At 41.0% G+C, this 15,448-nt stretch overlaps 1 protein-coding gene across 1 annotated transcript in view; it reads right to left on the bottom strand.

Moving 5' to 3' along the window:
- The window catches only part of LOC124717037 (uncharacterized protein CG43867), a 594,156-nt gene that overhangs the window by 23,615 nt on the left and 555,093 nt on the right, over positions 1-15,448 (bottom strand). Inside the window, exons 21-22 of the mRNA XM_047243692.1 lie at positions 13,364-13,603; positions 8,101-8,252 (exon numbers count right to left, since the gene is read on the bottom strand). Coding sequence (XP_047099648.1) covers positions 8,101-8,252; positions 13,364-13,603 — 392 coding nt within the window. The remainder of the gene's footprint in view (positions 1-8,100; positions 8,253-13,363; positions 13,604-15,448) is intronic.

The following is a 15,448-nucleotide window of genomic DNA, read 5'->3' as shown; positions in this document are numbered from 1 at the left end:
ATATCCTGTAGCTTATTATTTCAAATCTTAGAGGACAGGATCATGGAACTGTCAGAACTTGTTTTAATGTACATTTATTGACTGATGTCAGACCTGGTGGTCTAGTAATGAAACATGTGCCTAGAAACCGATAGGTTGCAAGGTCGAATCCCAGTAGGATCGACAAAGTGTTCAGTCTGGCTTTAATCTAGCCTCCACCTCTTGCAATGTGAAAAAATGTCAGGAACAACACGTGGTTTGGATTCCATGTTAAAATGTAGGCACCCTTTCCTTGATTCTATGAAACTAAGGAGATGCAAGTCACCGAAGAGGTGTCCAATTGAAAGACTTGCACTAGGCCATTGAGGCATGTGAAATTTATTGACTGGCAACCACTTTCCGTCTTCAAGTCGCAGATTAACACAACAATGTAAAGATCACGATGCAGCTTTGACCAGAGACAATGCTGAACACTGCAACAAACTGTTAATTTTTGGACTCGATGACTGATGAAAAATGTATAAGATAGTATAATAAGGCCTCTGAAGCTTTACACTTGTTTCTAGTTGACAGCATAACAGTTTAACAAGTGAAGAATGAGAAGCATGAGGTGTCAGGCATGCGACACAAACCAATCCCAACACAGTAATTGCTTCTGGTCATGACATCAAAGCTCCTGCATTTCCAGCTTTGTTTTGTGTGTACATGTGGCGTTGTTGTTGGTTTCTACAGTGTGCCTGCATTGTTCTGTGCTTTAGAAAATTCTGATACATGAAAAATGTCACAGAAAAGAGTTCACTTGCCTAATGACAATCCTTCATGCCGAGGTGTGTTGCTAAACAGCCAGGTGCTAGAGTTACTATGGTGAATGTACGAGTTTTATGAGCAGGAGAAATAATACATAAAGTATTCAGGAAGAGCCATCAGTTCCTACCAATGAAGTAGTGGAACACACATCAAAAAGAACAGTAGTAAGTAAGGGAATGTTACTGCAAAAGTTGAGATATGTAGACATGAGCCACAATGATTCTGAGGCATGTGGTTCAGATAATGTATTTTTAGCAACTCCTGGAAAGAAGAAAAAGCAGCCATACCCTATCACCAACTTACTTTCTTTCCACATTGATGCAGTTCACAGCATGTTTATGTTACTACAGTGGAAAAGAGTATCATACTGTAGCAAAGTTGCTAGTGTTGTTAAAAGAAAGTTAACTTTTCAGGGATGGGAAAACATCACTAAAAATTGAATAAAATGTTCTCGGGTTTCCAACCGTACCAATTGGTTAAAACTACACAAGCTTTCAGCCAAGCACTCCCTGGCCATTGTCAAGTGTTATGACTGCCAGTGGGCTGTTGGTGCGCCCTTATATACGCTAGCTGCCGGCTGTGACATCACTGGTGCCCATGACATTGCCATATATGGGTATGTTTTGAGTCGGCGTTCGATGTGCCCTCTTCAACTGCACGATCGCTGGATCCCACACAGTGCTGATCTGTAAGCCACCGTCTCTATTCAGGGTGTTTGTGGTAATTTTTATATTAATAGCTTCCTGTATTAAACTGTCCCAGACGGCGTTAGTGCGAGCCATGACAGAGGTATCGTCAAATTTTATGTGGTGACCGTTTTCTAACGCATGCTCAGCTAATGCAGATTTCTCTCGATAGCGTAGGCGATAATACCTCTCATGTTCTTTCCTGCATTGTTCCACAGTGCGCACTGTTTGTCCGATGTACTTCTGGCCACACTCACAAGGTATTTCATAAACTCCAGGTGTTCTGAGACCTACAGCGTCTTTAACTGGTCTCAGTAATTGATGGATTTTCGTTGGAGGCCAGAAGATTGATTTGATCTTGCGTCTTTTCAACAGGCAGCTTATCTTGCCCGACACAGAGCCACAGAATGGCAGCAAAGCAAGTTTCTTTTCCTGCTCTTCGTTACTGGTCTTATTCTGATATTTCCCAGAAATCACTTCTTTCACTTGATGGGTGCTGTAGCCGTTATTCCTGAAAACCTTGCGTAAGTGGCTCAGTTCGTGGGGCAGGTTGTTGTCATCTGATATTACTCTTGCACGATGCACCAATGTTTGCAATACTGTGCCCTTCTGTCCTGGATGATGATGGTTGGTAGCATGCAGTTACAGGTCTGTGTGGGTGGGTTTTCTGTAGACGCTGTGGCCAAGGCACCCATTTCGTTTACGGTGGACAGGGATGTCGAGGAAGTTCAATGCATTATCTTTTTCCACCTCCATGGTGAAATGGATATTACTGTTGATGGCACTGAGGTGTTCCAAAAACTGGTCTAATTTCTCGCATCCATGTGGCCAAATGACGAACGTGTCGTCAACGTATCGAAAGAAACACTTAGGCTTCAATGGTGCAGTATCTATGGCAATATCGTCAAAATTCTCCATGAGGAGGTTTGCAACAGCTGGAGCCAACGAGCTACCCATTGCTATGTCGGCTGTCTGATCATAATACTGGCCGTTGTACATGAAGTAGGATGACGTAAGAGTGTGCCTAAATAGCTCGACCACGTCACTTACAAAGTACTGGGAAATTAGATCCAGAGAATCTTTGATAGGCATATTCAAAAACAGCGCCACTACATCAAAACTGACCATAATATCGTCCTCACTAAGGCGTAGACGGTTGATTCTGCTGATAAATTCTGCTGAGTTTTTTATATGATGTTTGCAATGTCCCACATGTGGAGCGAGGAGCTTGGCCAAGTACTTCACCAGCTTGTATGTTGGACATCATTTTTATATGATGTTTGCAATGTCCCACATGTGGAGTGAGGAGCTTGGCCAAGTACTTCACCAGCTTGTATGTTGGACATCATAAAAAAAAGTCAGCAGAATTTATCAGTAGAATCAACTGTCTACGCCTTAGTGAGGACAATATTATTGTCAGGTTTGATGTAGTGGCGCTGTTCTCGAATTAGCCTATCTAAGATTCTCTGGATCTAATTTCCCAATACTTTGTAAGTGACGTGGTCGAGCTATTTAGGCACACTCTTACATCATCCTACTTCGTGTACAATGGCCAGTATTACGATCAGACAGATGGCGTAGCAATGGGTAGCCCGTTGGCTCCAGCTGTTGCAAACCTCTTCATGGAGAATTTTGACGATATTGCCATAGATACTGCGCCATTGAAGCCTAAGTGTTTCTTTCGATACGTTGACGACACGTTCGTCATTTGGCCACATGGATGCGAGAAATTAGACCAGTTTTTGGAACACCTCAATGCCATCAACAGTATTATCCATTTCACCATGGAGGGGGAAAAAGATAATGCATTGAACTTCCTCGACATCCTTGTCCACCGTAAATGAAATGGGTGCCTTGGCCACAGTGTCTACAGAAAACCTACCCCCACAGACCTGTAACTGCACGCTACCAACCATCATCATCCAGCACAGAAGGGCACAGTATTGCAAACATTGGTGCATCGTGCAAGAGTAATATCAGACGACGACAACCTGCCCCACGAACTGAGCCACCTACGCAAGGTTTTCAGGAATAACGGATACAGCACCCATCAAGTGAAAGAAGTGATTTCTGGGAAATATCAGAATAAGACCAGTGACGAAGAGCAGGAAAAGAAACTTGCTTTGCTGCCATTCTGTGGCTCTGTGTCGGGCAAGATAAGCTGCCTGTTGAAAAGACGCAAGATCAAATCAATCTTCTGGACTCCAACGAAAATCCATTAATTACTGAGACCAGTTAAAGACGCTGTAGGTCTCAGAACACCTGGAGTTTACGAAATACCTTGTGAGTGTGGCCAGAAGTACATCGGACAAACAGTGCGCACTGTGGAACAACGCAGTAAAGAACATGAGAGGTATTATCGCCTACGCTATCGAGAGAAATCTGCATTAGCTGAGCATGCGTTAGAAAACGGTCACCACATAAAATTTGACGATACCTCTGTCATGGCTCGCACTAACGCCATCTGGGACAGTTTAATACAGGAAGCTATTAATATAAAAATTACCACAAACACCCTGAATAGAGACGGTGGCTTACTGCTCAGCGCTGCGTGGGATCCAGCAATCATGCAGTTGAAGAGGGCACATCGAACGCCAAATCAAAACATGCCCATATATGGCAATGTCACAGCCACCAGTGACATCACAGCCGGCAGCTAGCGTATATAAGGGTGCACCAACAGCCCACTGGCAGTCATAACACTTGACAATGGCCAGGGAGGGCTTGGTCGAAAGCTTGTGTAGTTTTAACCAATTGGTACGGTTGGAAACCCGAGAACATTTTATGCAATGTTATCGCCGCGAGACTCTGCATTCATACATCACTAAAAATTGTACTGAAAAACGTATGTTTTTATTCTAAACTCCTAGACAGATGCAAAGCCCTGTTACAAAAGGTGCATATTGTAATAACTCAAAGCATATTCTTGCACAGAATTCTGGGCGAGGATGTTTGTTCTATAATACATTAGACAAAACTTGGGTTAATGCCAGGAAAGCTTTAAGTAAATGCTGGACGGATGGCATTCCAAGCAGTAGTGGTCATCAGCTGAAGGGAACAGGAGAAAAATTAATTGTGGCCCATGCAGGTTCTTCCAGTGGTTTTGTTGCTGATGCACTTTTAGTTTTTTGGTCCAAAAGGACAGGTGATTACCATGAAGACATGGACCACACACAGTCTGTTAAGTGGGTCACGAACCTGTTAAAACAGTTTCCTGTCCCTACAATAATAGTAATGCTCCATATCATTCAGTTATACTGAAGAAATTCCCAACTACAAATGACTGCAAAGAAGTTATGGTGCAGTGGTTACAGGCACGAAATATTGACTGAAGATATGATCATGATGAAGCTTCTGTTGTATTCGCTCATTCAAGAAAGTAAGCCGACGTTTTCTACATATGTAGTACATGGAATCACAGTAGAGCAGCATCATATTATAATAAGGCTGGCACCATATCACTGCCATTTCAACTCCATCGCATTAGTATTGAGTGATGTGACGATGTAAATAAGGAATGATAATAGGTCATTTACAATGACAGAGATGGAAAGGCTGTTGCATGATGTTCTTGCGACTGTGGATACAGCATTGTGGAGGAAAAAGATCAGGCACAATGAAATACTCACTCAAGCTGCACAGACAACGGACAGCATTATCAGTGACCATAAACAGCTAATGGTCTGTCTTGATGATGACAATAATGAAGATGGTTTTGACACTGGTTCCGACAACAGTGAAGATAGGGGGTTGGATGGAATTGCACCACTGTTGACGTAAAATGGTGACTGAAAACTATGAATGTTTTTATTGCTTCACTGTTATTATAAAATGTAAAGTGAGAAGTTACAATCTCATTTACTATTTATTTTGTAAACCTGGTACCGTACTGTTTTCAAGATATCGGTCATCATCAAATGATAATTTCCTCTCTTTCTTTGCTTTGTTATTGAAAGTATGTGCTTTGTTATACTTATATCTACAGTATTATGCAGATGTTCATTTGCAGTCATTGTGGTAGCAACTCAAAAACACATTCTTATGCATAATGTTACATTTACGAGAGGGAACAGATATCCATATTGTCTGCTATATGTATAGAGGCTGCTGCTGCAACATCAAAACAAATTCCTATTTGTACAGCAGGCACAGAAAAGTAACCTCGCTGATGCTAACTTTGGCCACCTGGAGTCAGGAAGAGAAGAGGCATGATTAATCATTACGGAGCTCACGCCCATATGTGGATGCACTGGACTGCAATGCCTGCCTTGTTCACTGTGTGCGGGACTCGTGTGATGTGATGCCGTCAGGAAGTGCTTGACTTTGGGTGTGCTGAACATAATCTTGTGAAGGAAGTGGTGGATTTTGTTGATATAGTACCATATGATGCCACAGTTGTATACCAGAAATGGGAAACAGCCCAGTATAGATGGTGAACCATCTCAAATTTGCACCTCTTTTATCTGGTGATTGGTTCAAGATGCTGAAATGAGGTTTTTGGCACATTATAGTATGCAGAGGAGCATGTGATTTTATTACATTTGTAATACTCTTAGCTCTTGTAACTACCAAGAAGTGAAGCAAGTATTTTCTTAATGGAGTGATATATTATTTTTTAAAGCATTTGAAAACTTTTGACACAATAAGTTACTGTAGTTGTAGTTGTTGTTGTGATCTTCAGTCTGCAGACTGGTTTGATGCAGCTCTCCATTGTACTCTACCTCGTGCAAGCCTCTTAATCTTTAACTACCTACTGCAGCCTGCATCCATTTGAACCTGCTTACTGTATTTGTCTCTTGCTCTCCATCTACAATTTTGACATCCCACACTTCCCTCCAGTACCAAAATGATGATTTCTTGATTCTCAGAAAGTGTGGTGCAGACTTATAAACAACTGCATTCAACTGGTCCATTGTTTTTCAGTTATTCTTACATCAACAGTGATGTCTACCTGGTCATTCTGAATGAAAGCTTTCCAGGTATGTGAACTGGAGGAGATGATACGATTTGGTGGCTGTCAGGATTGCCTGTCCTCACACCACTAGACTTCTTTGTGTGTGGTTTTTAAAGGATCAAATGTACCAAACCTAGGTTAAGACCTACAGGACTTGAAGTATTGCATTCAAATGTGTCACCATCAAGTTTCTGGAGCATACGTGGAGAGAAATCAAATACTGACTGGACATTGTCTGAGCCAATAGCAATGCACATATTGGTATGTATGAATGAGATAGCAAAACTTTGTGTGATACATTGTCACATGATAAAAAAATGATAGTTATTATCTAGTGAGGTTGTGAAGTTATTAACATCAAAAACAATTATGAACACCCTGCATTTCTCACTGTGTTGGACAACACAAAATCCACATCCACCGAGGACTGGAGCAAATGAATCACATTCTCCTTCAGGGTTTTGACGACCTCTCGTCATGCCCTGAAATGAGGAATGTCCCACCCACTATCCGCTCTAACCCTCCCACAGTGGTATTCCACCACCAACCAAACCTACACAATATCCTCATCCATCCCCACTCAACCTCATGCTCCCAAACCCCAACCTCAAGGATAATTATTATTATTATTATTATTATTATTGTTGTTTTTTTTTTTCAGTCATCAGTCTTCTGACTGGTTTAATGCATCCCGTCATGAATTTCTCTCTGTGCCAACCTCTGACCTCTAACCTCGATGCAAGACCCATCTGATACATCCTTCTACCACCACCTACTTTAGTCCAGTCACAAGCATTATCTATCATATAAAAAACAGGGCTACCTGTGAAACCAGTGATGTGATCTACCAGCTACGCTGCAACCACTGTGCTGTGTGCTACATGACCATGGCAACTGACAAGCTGTCTGTCCACATGAATGGCCACCAACAAACAGTGGCCAAGAGACAGCTGGACCACCCAGTAGCTAAGCGTGCCGCCCAGCGCAATGTTCTTCACTTCTACGACTGCTTCACAGTGTGTGCCATCTGCATCCTTCCTACCAACACCAGCTTTTCTGAATTGTGCAGGTGGGAATTCTCCCTAAAATACATCCTACATTCTCATAACCTCAACCTTCGTTGGACATTGTCCTTCACTCTCCTGTACCCTCTAGCACTCCTCAGCCTTCTATCCCACAGTCATTTTACTTATTTCCTTTTGTGCTACTCCCTCTTCCCTCCACCCTCTGTCTAACCTCCCAACTGCACCCAGCTGCCCTACCCTCTCTCTACCTCATCCCTGTATGCTCCCACAAACAGCACTTTACCATCCCCCACCCACATCCTACTCTCTCTCCTCCACCCTGGCCCAGGCTCATCCTTACCCCAGCCACCAAGACTGCTTCCCCCATCATGCACAGTTGCTTGCAGTCTGGCCCCAGCAGCCAGAGACAGTGGTCGTGTGGGTATGAGCTGTGTCTGAGTCAATGTGTGTGTCTATATGTTGTCTATTTCAGAAGGAGGAATTCTGGCCAAAAGGCTATGTGTTTAGTAGTCTTTTTGTTGTGCCTGTCTGCGACTCATCAGCTCTGCTATATGATGAGTAGCAATCTACCCTTTTCATAATATTATCACATCTAAAACTGTAATTTATCTCCGAGACTAGCATCAGTAAACAGCCAAGTGCTCCTTACTTGAGCTCATCGGGGGACAGGCCATCGCGGTAGCGGTACGGGTAGAAGCGGTCGAGTGCCTGTGACACCACCTGCTGCAGGTTCCCACCGCCAGCACCCCCGACGCCCCCGCTGCCCCGCGTCTTGTCAGAGTTGTACTCGCCGTAGTCAATCTGCAAACACATTTTTGCCAAGTTCTTTTCACTTTTTATAAATGTGGAAATCATGTCAGCAGTAGTACACTTATTATTTATTTAATAATTTCTATTAGCATTTGAAATACAGAGATTAAATTTATAATATTTAATTATTTAGACATAAGTGGTCATTTCATTTCACATAATTTGCTGTCAAATGTACAGTTTGGTTTTAGAAGTGCTTCAACAACTGAAAATGCTATATTTTCTCTTCTCTGTGAGATACTGGATGAATTAAACAAAAGGTGTCAGATGCTAGGCATCTTTTTTTTATTTAAATAAGGTGTTTTAATGTGTTTATCACAAGATATGCAGAAGTTAGACCATTATGGAATATGGAGAATAGCTCACAATTGGTTCACCTCTTACTTTAAGAGCAGACAGCAAAAGGAGCGGATGCCCCACAAATCAGTACTGTGGCTACTCCTGTTCCTTATTTATACAAATGACATAGGCCTACCTTCTAATATTACAGGTGATTCTAAAATATTTCTGTTTGCTCATGACACTAGCTTGGCAGTAAAGGATGCTGTGTGCAGTGTTGGCACTGTTTCAAACAGTGTAATTCAAGAGAAAAATTCATGGAGTGTAAAAAACAAACCAACACTAAATCACAGTAAAACTCAGTTTTTATAGTTTCTAATACACAATCAACAAAACCTGATGTTTTAAATATACGGAGTGGGCATATGATTAGTAAGGCTGAAGAGTTCAGATTTCTGGGTGTTCAGATAGATAGTAAACCGTCATGGAAAGTCAATGTTCAGGATCTTGTTCAAAGACTTAACACTGCCATTTTTACTATTAGAACAGTGTCTGAAGTAAGTGATAGTCTGCTTGCTTATTTTCATTTGCTTATAATGTATGGTATTATATTTTGGGGTAAACCATCCTCAGAGGCTATTTTTGGCTCAGAAATGGGTGGTTTAGGCAAAAAAGTGGTGTAAGTTTGTGAACACTTGTTGACCCTGTTAAATAGTCTGGCTATCCTGACATTGATCTCTCAATATATATATTCTTTAATGTCATTTCTTGTTAACAATATTAGCATATTTCCAAGAATTATCAGCTTTCACTCAGTTAATACTAGGCAGAAATAAAATTTGAATTTGGATCGCACCTCCTTGACTCTTATGCAGAAAAGCATGTAGTATTGTGCTGCATCAGTTTCCAATAAGATACCACAAGAATTCAAAAATCTTAGCAGTAATCCACACGATTTCAAATCTAAATGAAAGAGTTTTCTCATGGATCACTCCTTTTATTCTGTTGAGGAGTTCCTTGAAAAGTTAAGCTAATTCCTGTGTTACATTGTTGATTATATTTATATAAACTTATAGCTTGTCGTCCTTTTAGGATTCACAAAAATTTTATTTTATCTATTATTACTTTTCTGTTGTGTGTTCATGTATTGACATGTTCCATGACCATGAAGATTTGCTCCTCAATTTGGTGCTATGAAACTACACAAGTAAATAAATGAAATAAATAAATAAAGAATGGAAATATTGGTAGATGCTGATCTCAGGGAAATAGACTGAATGTAATATGTCCTTTGAAATTCTGAATGCAGGAGGGATAAAACACATAGAGCACAAGTTTATCTGCAGCTTATACAGAAACCATACTGTAGTCACAACAGTCAAAGGACATGAAAGAGAGGCAGTTGTTGAGAAGGGACTGACACAGGGCTACAGCCTATCCCTGAGGTTACTCAGTCTATGCACGAAGCAAGCAATAATGGAAACCAAAGAGAAATTTGGAGAGGGAAATCAAGTTCAGGAAGAAGAGATAAAAATGTAGAGGTTAGCCACTTTTATCATAATTCTGTCAAGTATAGAAGAGCAGTAGAACAGAATCGATAATGAAATGTCTGCAGATTAAAACTGTGTGCTGGGCTGTGAATTAAACCTGAGATCTCTGCCTTTTGCAGATGAGTGCTCCCCCAACTGAGCTGTCTGAGCATGGCCTGTGACCCAGTCTCACAGCTTTACTTCCGCCAGTACCTCATCTAGAGCACTCATCTAAGGTTTGAGTTAATCTGCCATGAAGTTTCAAATTGGTGCACACTCTGCTAAAGAGTGAGTTAAGTCAGGTGAATCAGAGGGAATTATAATAGGAAAAAAGACACCCTTTGGGTATGTTACAAAATATAGACTGGTCATATCAAGAGAACCATTTCTGCAAAGAGAAATAACATCTAACATAAATTTAACCCCTTAAGTGTCAAGATGGTGCAGCCAGCAGCATATTTTATACTAACTCAAATCTTTTTTTATAGTATCATCATTGACTCTGTGTTGAGAGCTTTCTGACAGAAGAGATTATTGTAATTCAGTTACAAGTTGCGAGCTCAGTAGGGTGTAAGTAAGGTGGTGTTGACTGACTGGGATGGTGAGGTGCCATAATGTGTGAATAATCTATACATTTGATGACTGATGGTGATGTGAACACATGGAAAAGTGAATAAACACAAGAGAAGTTATGCCAGCTGTTTAATTTGATAAAACTCATTCCACATAAACCATGCAAGGTTAAAAAATAAACCTATGAATTTTCTGCATGTAATGAACCAATCATGTATAACAATCAATACCAGGGACCAGACATAAGGTGAGTATTTTAAAAAAAAGGTATACTTCCTGCTCTCAAAAACTTTATATTGCAAAAATACTTGTAAATTCTCTCAAGTAAACTTCAGTTACAGTTAACACATGTACAACGTCTACCTTTGTGAATAATGAGAATAGGCATAATGTTACAGTGCAGATGGCAATTCATGTGACAGTAAAAAAAAGAAAAAAATACACTGTATGATGAAAAGTATCTGGACACCTGGTTGAAAATTACTTAACAAGTTCGTGGTGCCCTCCATCGGTACTGTTGGAATTCAATATGGTGTTGGCCCTCCCTTAACCCTGAGACACCTTCCACTCTCGCAGGCATGTGTTCAGTCATGTGCTGGAAGGTTTCTTCGGAAATGGCAGCCCATTCTTGTCGGAGTGCTGCTCTACTGAGGAAAGGTTTCGATGTTGGTCAGTGAGGCCTGGCACGAAGTCAGAATTCCAAAACATCCCAAAAGTGTTCTCTAGGATTCAGGTCAGGACTCTGTGCAGGTAGTCCATTACAGTGATGTTATTGTCATGTAACCACTCCACCACAGGCTGTGTGTTATGAACAGGTGCTTGATCGTGTTGAAAGATGCAATCACCATCCCCGAATTGCTCTTTAACAGTGGGAAGCAAGAAGGTGCTTAAAAAGTCAATGTAGGCCTGTGCTGTGATAGTGCCACACAAAACAACAAGGTGTGCAAGCCCCCTCCATGAAAAGCATGACCACACCATAACATCACCGCTACCAAATTTTACTGTTGGCACTACACAAGCTGGCAGATGACGTTCACAAGGCATTCGCTATACCCACATCCTGCCATCAGATCGCCACATTATGTACCATGATTTATCACCCCACACAATGTTTTTCCACTGTTAATCTGCCTAATGCTTATGCTCCTTACATCAAGTGAGGTGTTGTTTGGCATTTACCAGCATGACGTGTGGCTTGTGAACAGCCAGTTGGCCATGAAATCCAAGTTTTGTCACCTCCCACCTAACTTTCATAGTACTTGCAGTGGATCCTGATGCAGTACAGAATTCTTGTGTGATGATCTGGATAGATGTCTGCCTTTTACACATTACGACCCTCTTCAACCATCGGCGGTCTCTGTCAGTTAACAGACAAGATCGACCTGTACACTTTTGTGCTGTACATGTCCCTTCACTTTTCCACTTAGCTATCACATCAGAAACAGTGGATATAGGGATGTTTAGGAGTGTGGAAATCATGCATACAGACTTATGACAGAAGTGACACCCAATCATCTGACCACTTTCGAAGTCTGTGAGTTCTGTGGAGCACCCCATTCTGCTCTCTCACGATTTCTAATGACTACTGAAGACGCTGTTATGGAGTACCTGGCAGTACATAATTCTAAACTGGTTTCTATAATACAGTAGTACTGCTGACAACAGAATGGAGACCTTGATGATGAAAACACAGTCCAAGTAGGCTGTATTCTTTTTATTATCTATCTGATTGGCCAGTTTGAGTCTTTAGTCATTTCTAAGCACTTTGAGATGTTTGCAGCTTGTAGACATTTCTTGTTGGATAGGATACATTTGTTGAACTTTACCATTTTTGTAAATCTCCATTAATAGTATATAATTTTACCCCATGCCATCTCTGGCAAACATTTTAAAATTTTGTTTTTATGGGGGTCCACAGCTTCAATGTGTTTTGAGTATGAAAACATGAACCAGGTTGGTTGCATTCTCTTTTATTATGTATGTGATTGGCCAATTTCAAACTTTGGTAATTTTCAAGCACCTTGGGATGCAGCTTGTAACATTTCTTGATCAATCTGATACATCATTCATCTTCAGGACCGCACAACAAAAAAATTTTAAAATGTTTGCCAGAGGTGCAATGGGGTAAAATTATATAGTGTCATTGGATGTTCATAAAAATTGTAAAGTTGGAAAAATGTATCTGATTCAACAAGAAAGGTCTTCAAGCTGCATCATCCCAAGGTGCTTGAAAATGATCAAAGGCTGAAATTAGCCGATCACATAGATAATAAAAACCTGGACAATGTTTTCATTCTCAAAACACACTGAGGCCATTAATCCCACAAAAATAAAATTTTAAAAAGAATGGAGACCATTTGCAGCCAGCACTTGTTGTGTGCGTATACTCTGAAGGTGACCACCAACTGGTCAAAACTGGTTACGACATTGTGTTATACAAAATAAAACAATGTATTTTACATAGTTTGATGATTACCATTTTTTGGAGTGGTAAAGAAATGGGTGTGGCATTATGAATAACCATATTCCATTAGAGGGGCAAGTCTTGGAAAATAAATCATTTGGTTTTGAAGGAAACAGTGTATTCATTTCTGGTACAGGTGCTTATCAAAGCAGCCTGAACTGAAGAGGAAACGTAACCTAGAGGACTGGTCATATCGAGTTGCTGAATAGAATACAGAGAACAGGGTACAGAGCAGAGAGCGGTCCAAGTCAACTTACCTGTGCCATGAGGGCAGCCAGCTCGAGGGCGAGCTCGCGGCTGAGGGGGAAGCGGCCCTGCACGGCCTGCAGGTTCACCTGGTAGCACAACAGCAGCCGCTCCTTCTCTGTCTCAGTGCGTGCCTGCGAGCGCCAGTACAGCCGGTTCTTGTAAGTCAGCCGGATCACCCGCGTGTTCTCGAACTTGCCTGACCCTTTCTCCCGCAGGGCCGTCTCCCATTTGGAGATAACGTCACACAGCTGCAAATAAAATGGAGTAAGCATCTGAGTTGTTCTTCATACTGCAATTGACTGTGCACAATGTGAGAGAAAGGAGTGTGGATGTGGATGAGTGAATATGTGTGTGTGTGTGTGTGTGTGTGTGTGTGTGTGTGTGTGTGTGTGTGTGTGTGTGTTCATCCTCATCCTACAAGCTTGAAACAGGAAGTGTATTCCAAAAGCTATCCAAACTCTGTATCTTTTGTTTGTGTAGGTATTGACAACACAGCGCTTCTGCCTTTCGGTGAGTCATGTCCTTTATTTCTAAATAATTCGTAATTCTCAAACAGAACTTTCTGTACATTATGTGTGGTAATTGGATATACATCCTATTCTCATTCTACCTCCCCCTCTCTATCCCTCTCCTCCTCCCTCCTCCTTTTGTCCACCCCTCCTACCCCCCCCCCCCCCCCCCCCCTCCCAACTCTATCTGTCACCATTCCCCTGCTCTCTATATCCACAGCCTCCTCCCTCATCTCTCTGTCCATATCCTCTTTCCCTTTCTTTATATCCATTTCCTCTCCCCTTCTCTGTCCATCTCCTCCTCCCTCCTCTCCCTGACGTTATTTATTGTTATTGCAAACAGTACCTTGACTGGGAATAGAAGTCAGAACGAATGGTTAAATCATTTACAATCATTAGTACATGGGTTGTGAGAGAGACCTATACAGCTACTGGATATGTGATGATAGTTACTTTAATGACAGTATTTCAAATGTTTTTAATCTACGAGCAGGCACAATTATAAAGTTACCCATAAACACAACCTTCCTGTTTTAAAAATGACTGCAAATGGAAAACAAAACCCCACATTTTCACTAAACATTTTTTCTGGCAGCCAATTTAAAAGACAGTGTTTATTATATAACATATCTATATTTCCAGTGGTTTAGGCTGTGCATTGTCTGTCAGACACCAAGTCAGTTGGTTGAGAAGGGATTTGTCCAACTGAATCTTTCTTTACATTGTTTGAATTGAAACAGAACACTGTCTATGCTCTCCATTTGTATCATGACTTGATGATCATGTAGTTAGCCTATGTTGCTCCTATGCTGACCAATATTTTGACACTTCACGGGTGGCATTTTTTCCAAAGTAAACCATGAAATGAAATCAACTGAATGTTAACAACACACCAAATTAGCACAAACTCAAATCAATTCAATCTTTGCACACACAAGGATATGATCATCACTGATAACACACTGAAATATCACTTTCAATTGTATTCTTTTCTGCAAAATATCAATATTCAATGTAGAATTTGTTGTTATGAAAACATGACAGTGGAACTAACAAAACGACCATCACATTTCTTTCATACATATTTCCAACTTTTCCAGTGGATTTTCCAAAAATTTTCTTTCATACGAATGTTGTACTGACAATCACAATCTCAACCAAAAAAAATCAGCCAAAGGAGGGAAAGAACTCAAAACATCATTTGAATGAAATGTGTAGTGTCTTCAAGGGAGGCTGCTGTTGAAAATCAACAGAAGTAAACCAAGAGTAACAGTCAAACTGAATCATCTGATGCTGGCAGTATTAAATTAGGGAATAAGACATTCAAAACAGTAGAAGAGTTTTGCTTTCTGACCAGTAAAATAACTGATGATAGCCGAAGTAAAGGGGACATACAAGGCATATTGGGAATAGCAATAAAAGCTCCTCTGAAAAAGATGCATAATAAATTTAGCAATGGAGGGAAATGTGAGGGGTAAAAATTGCAGAGGGAGACAATGGCTTTGTCACAGCAAGGTTCAAATGCATGTAGGTTGCAGCAATTACGCAGAGACGAACAGGCTCACACAGGATAAACTAGAGGGG

The sequence above is a fragment of the Schistocerca piceifrons genome, chromosome 9, assembly GCF_021461385.2.
Source record: "Schistocerca piceifrons isolate TAMUIC-IGC-003096 chromosome 9, iqSchPice1.1, whole genome shotgun sequence".
NCBI classification, from domain to species: Eukaryota; Metazoa; Arthropoda; class Insecta; order Orthoptera; family Acrididae; genus Schistocerca; species Schistocerca piceifrons.
Note: the sequence above shows the minus strand (reverse complement) of the source record. Positions and strands in the feature narration are given on the sequence as shown.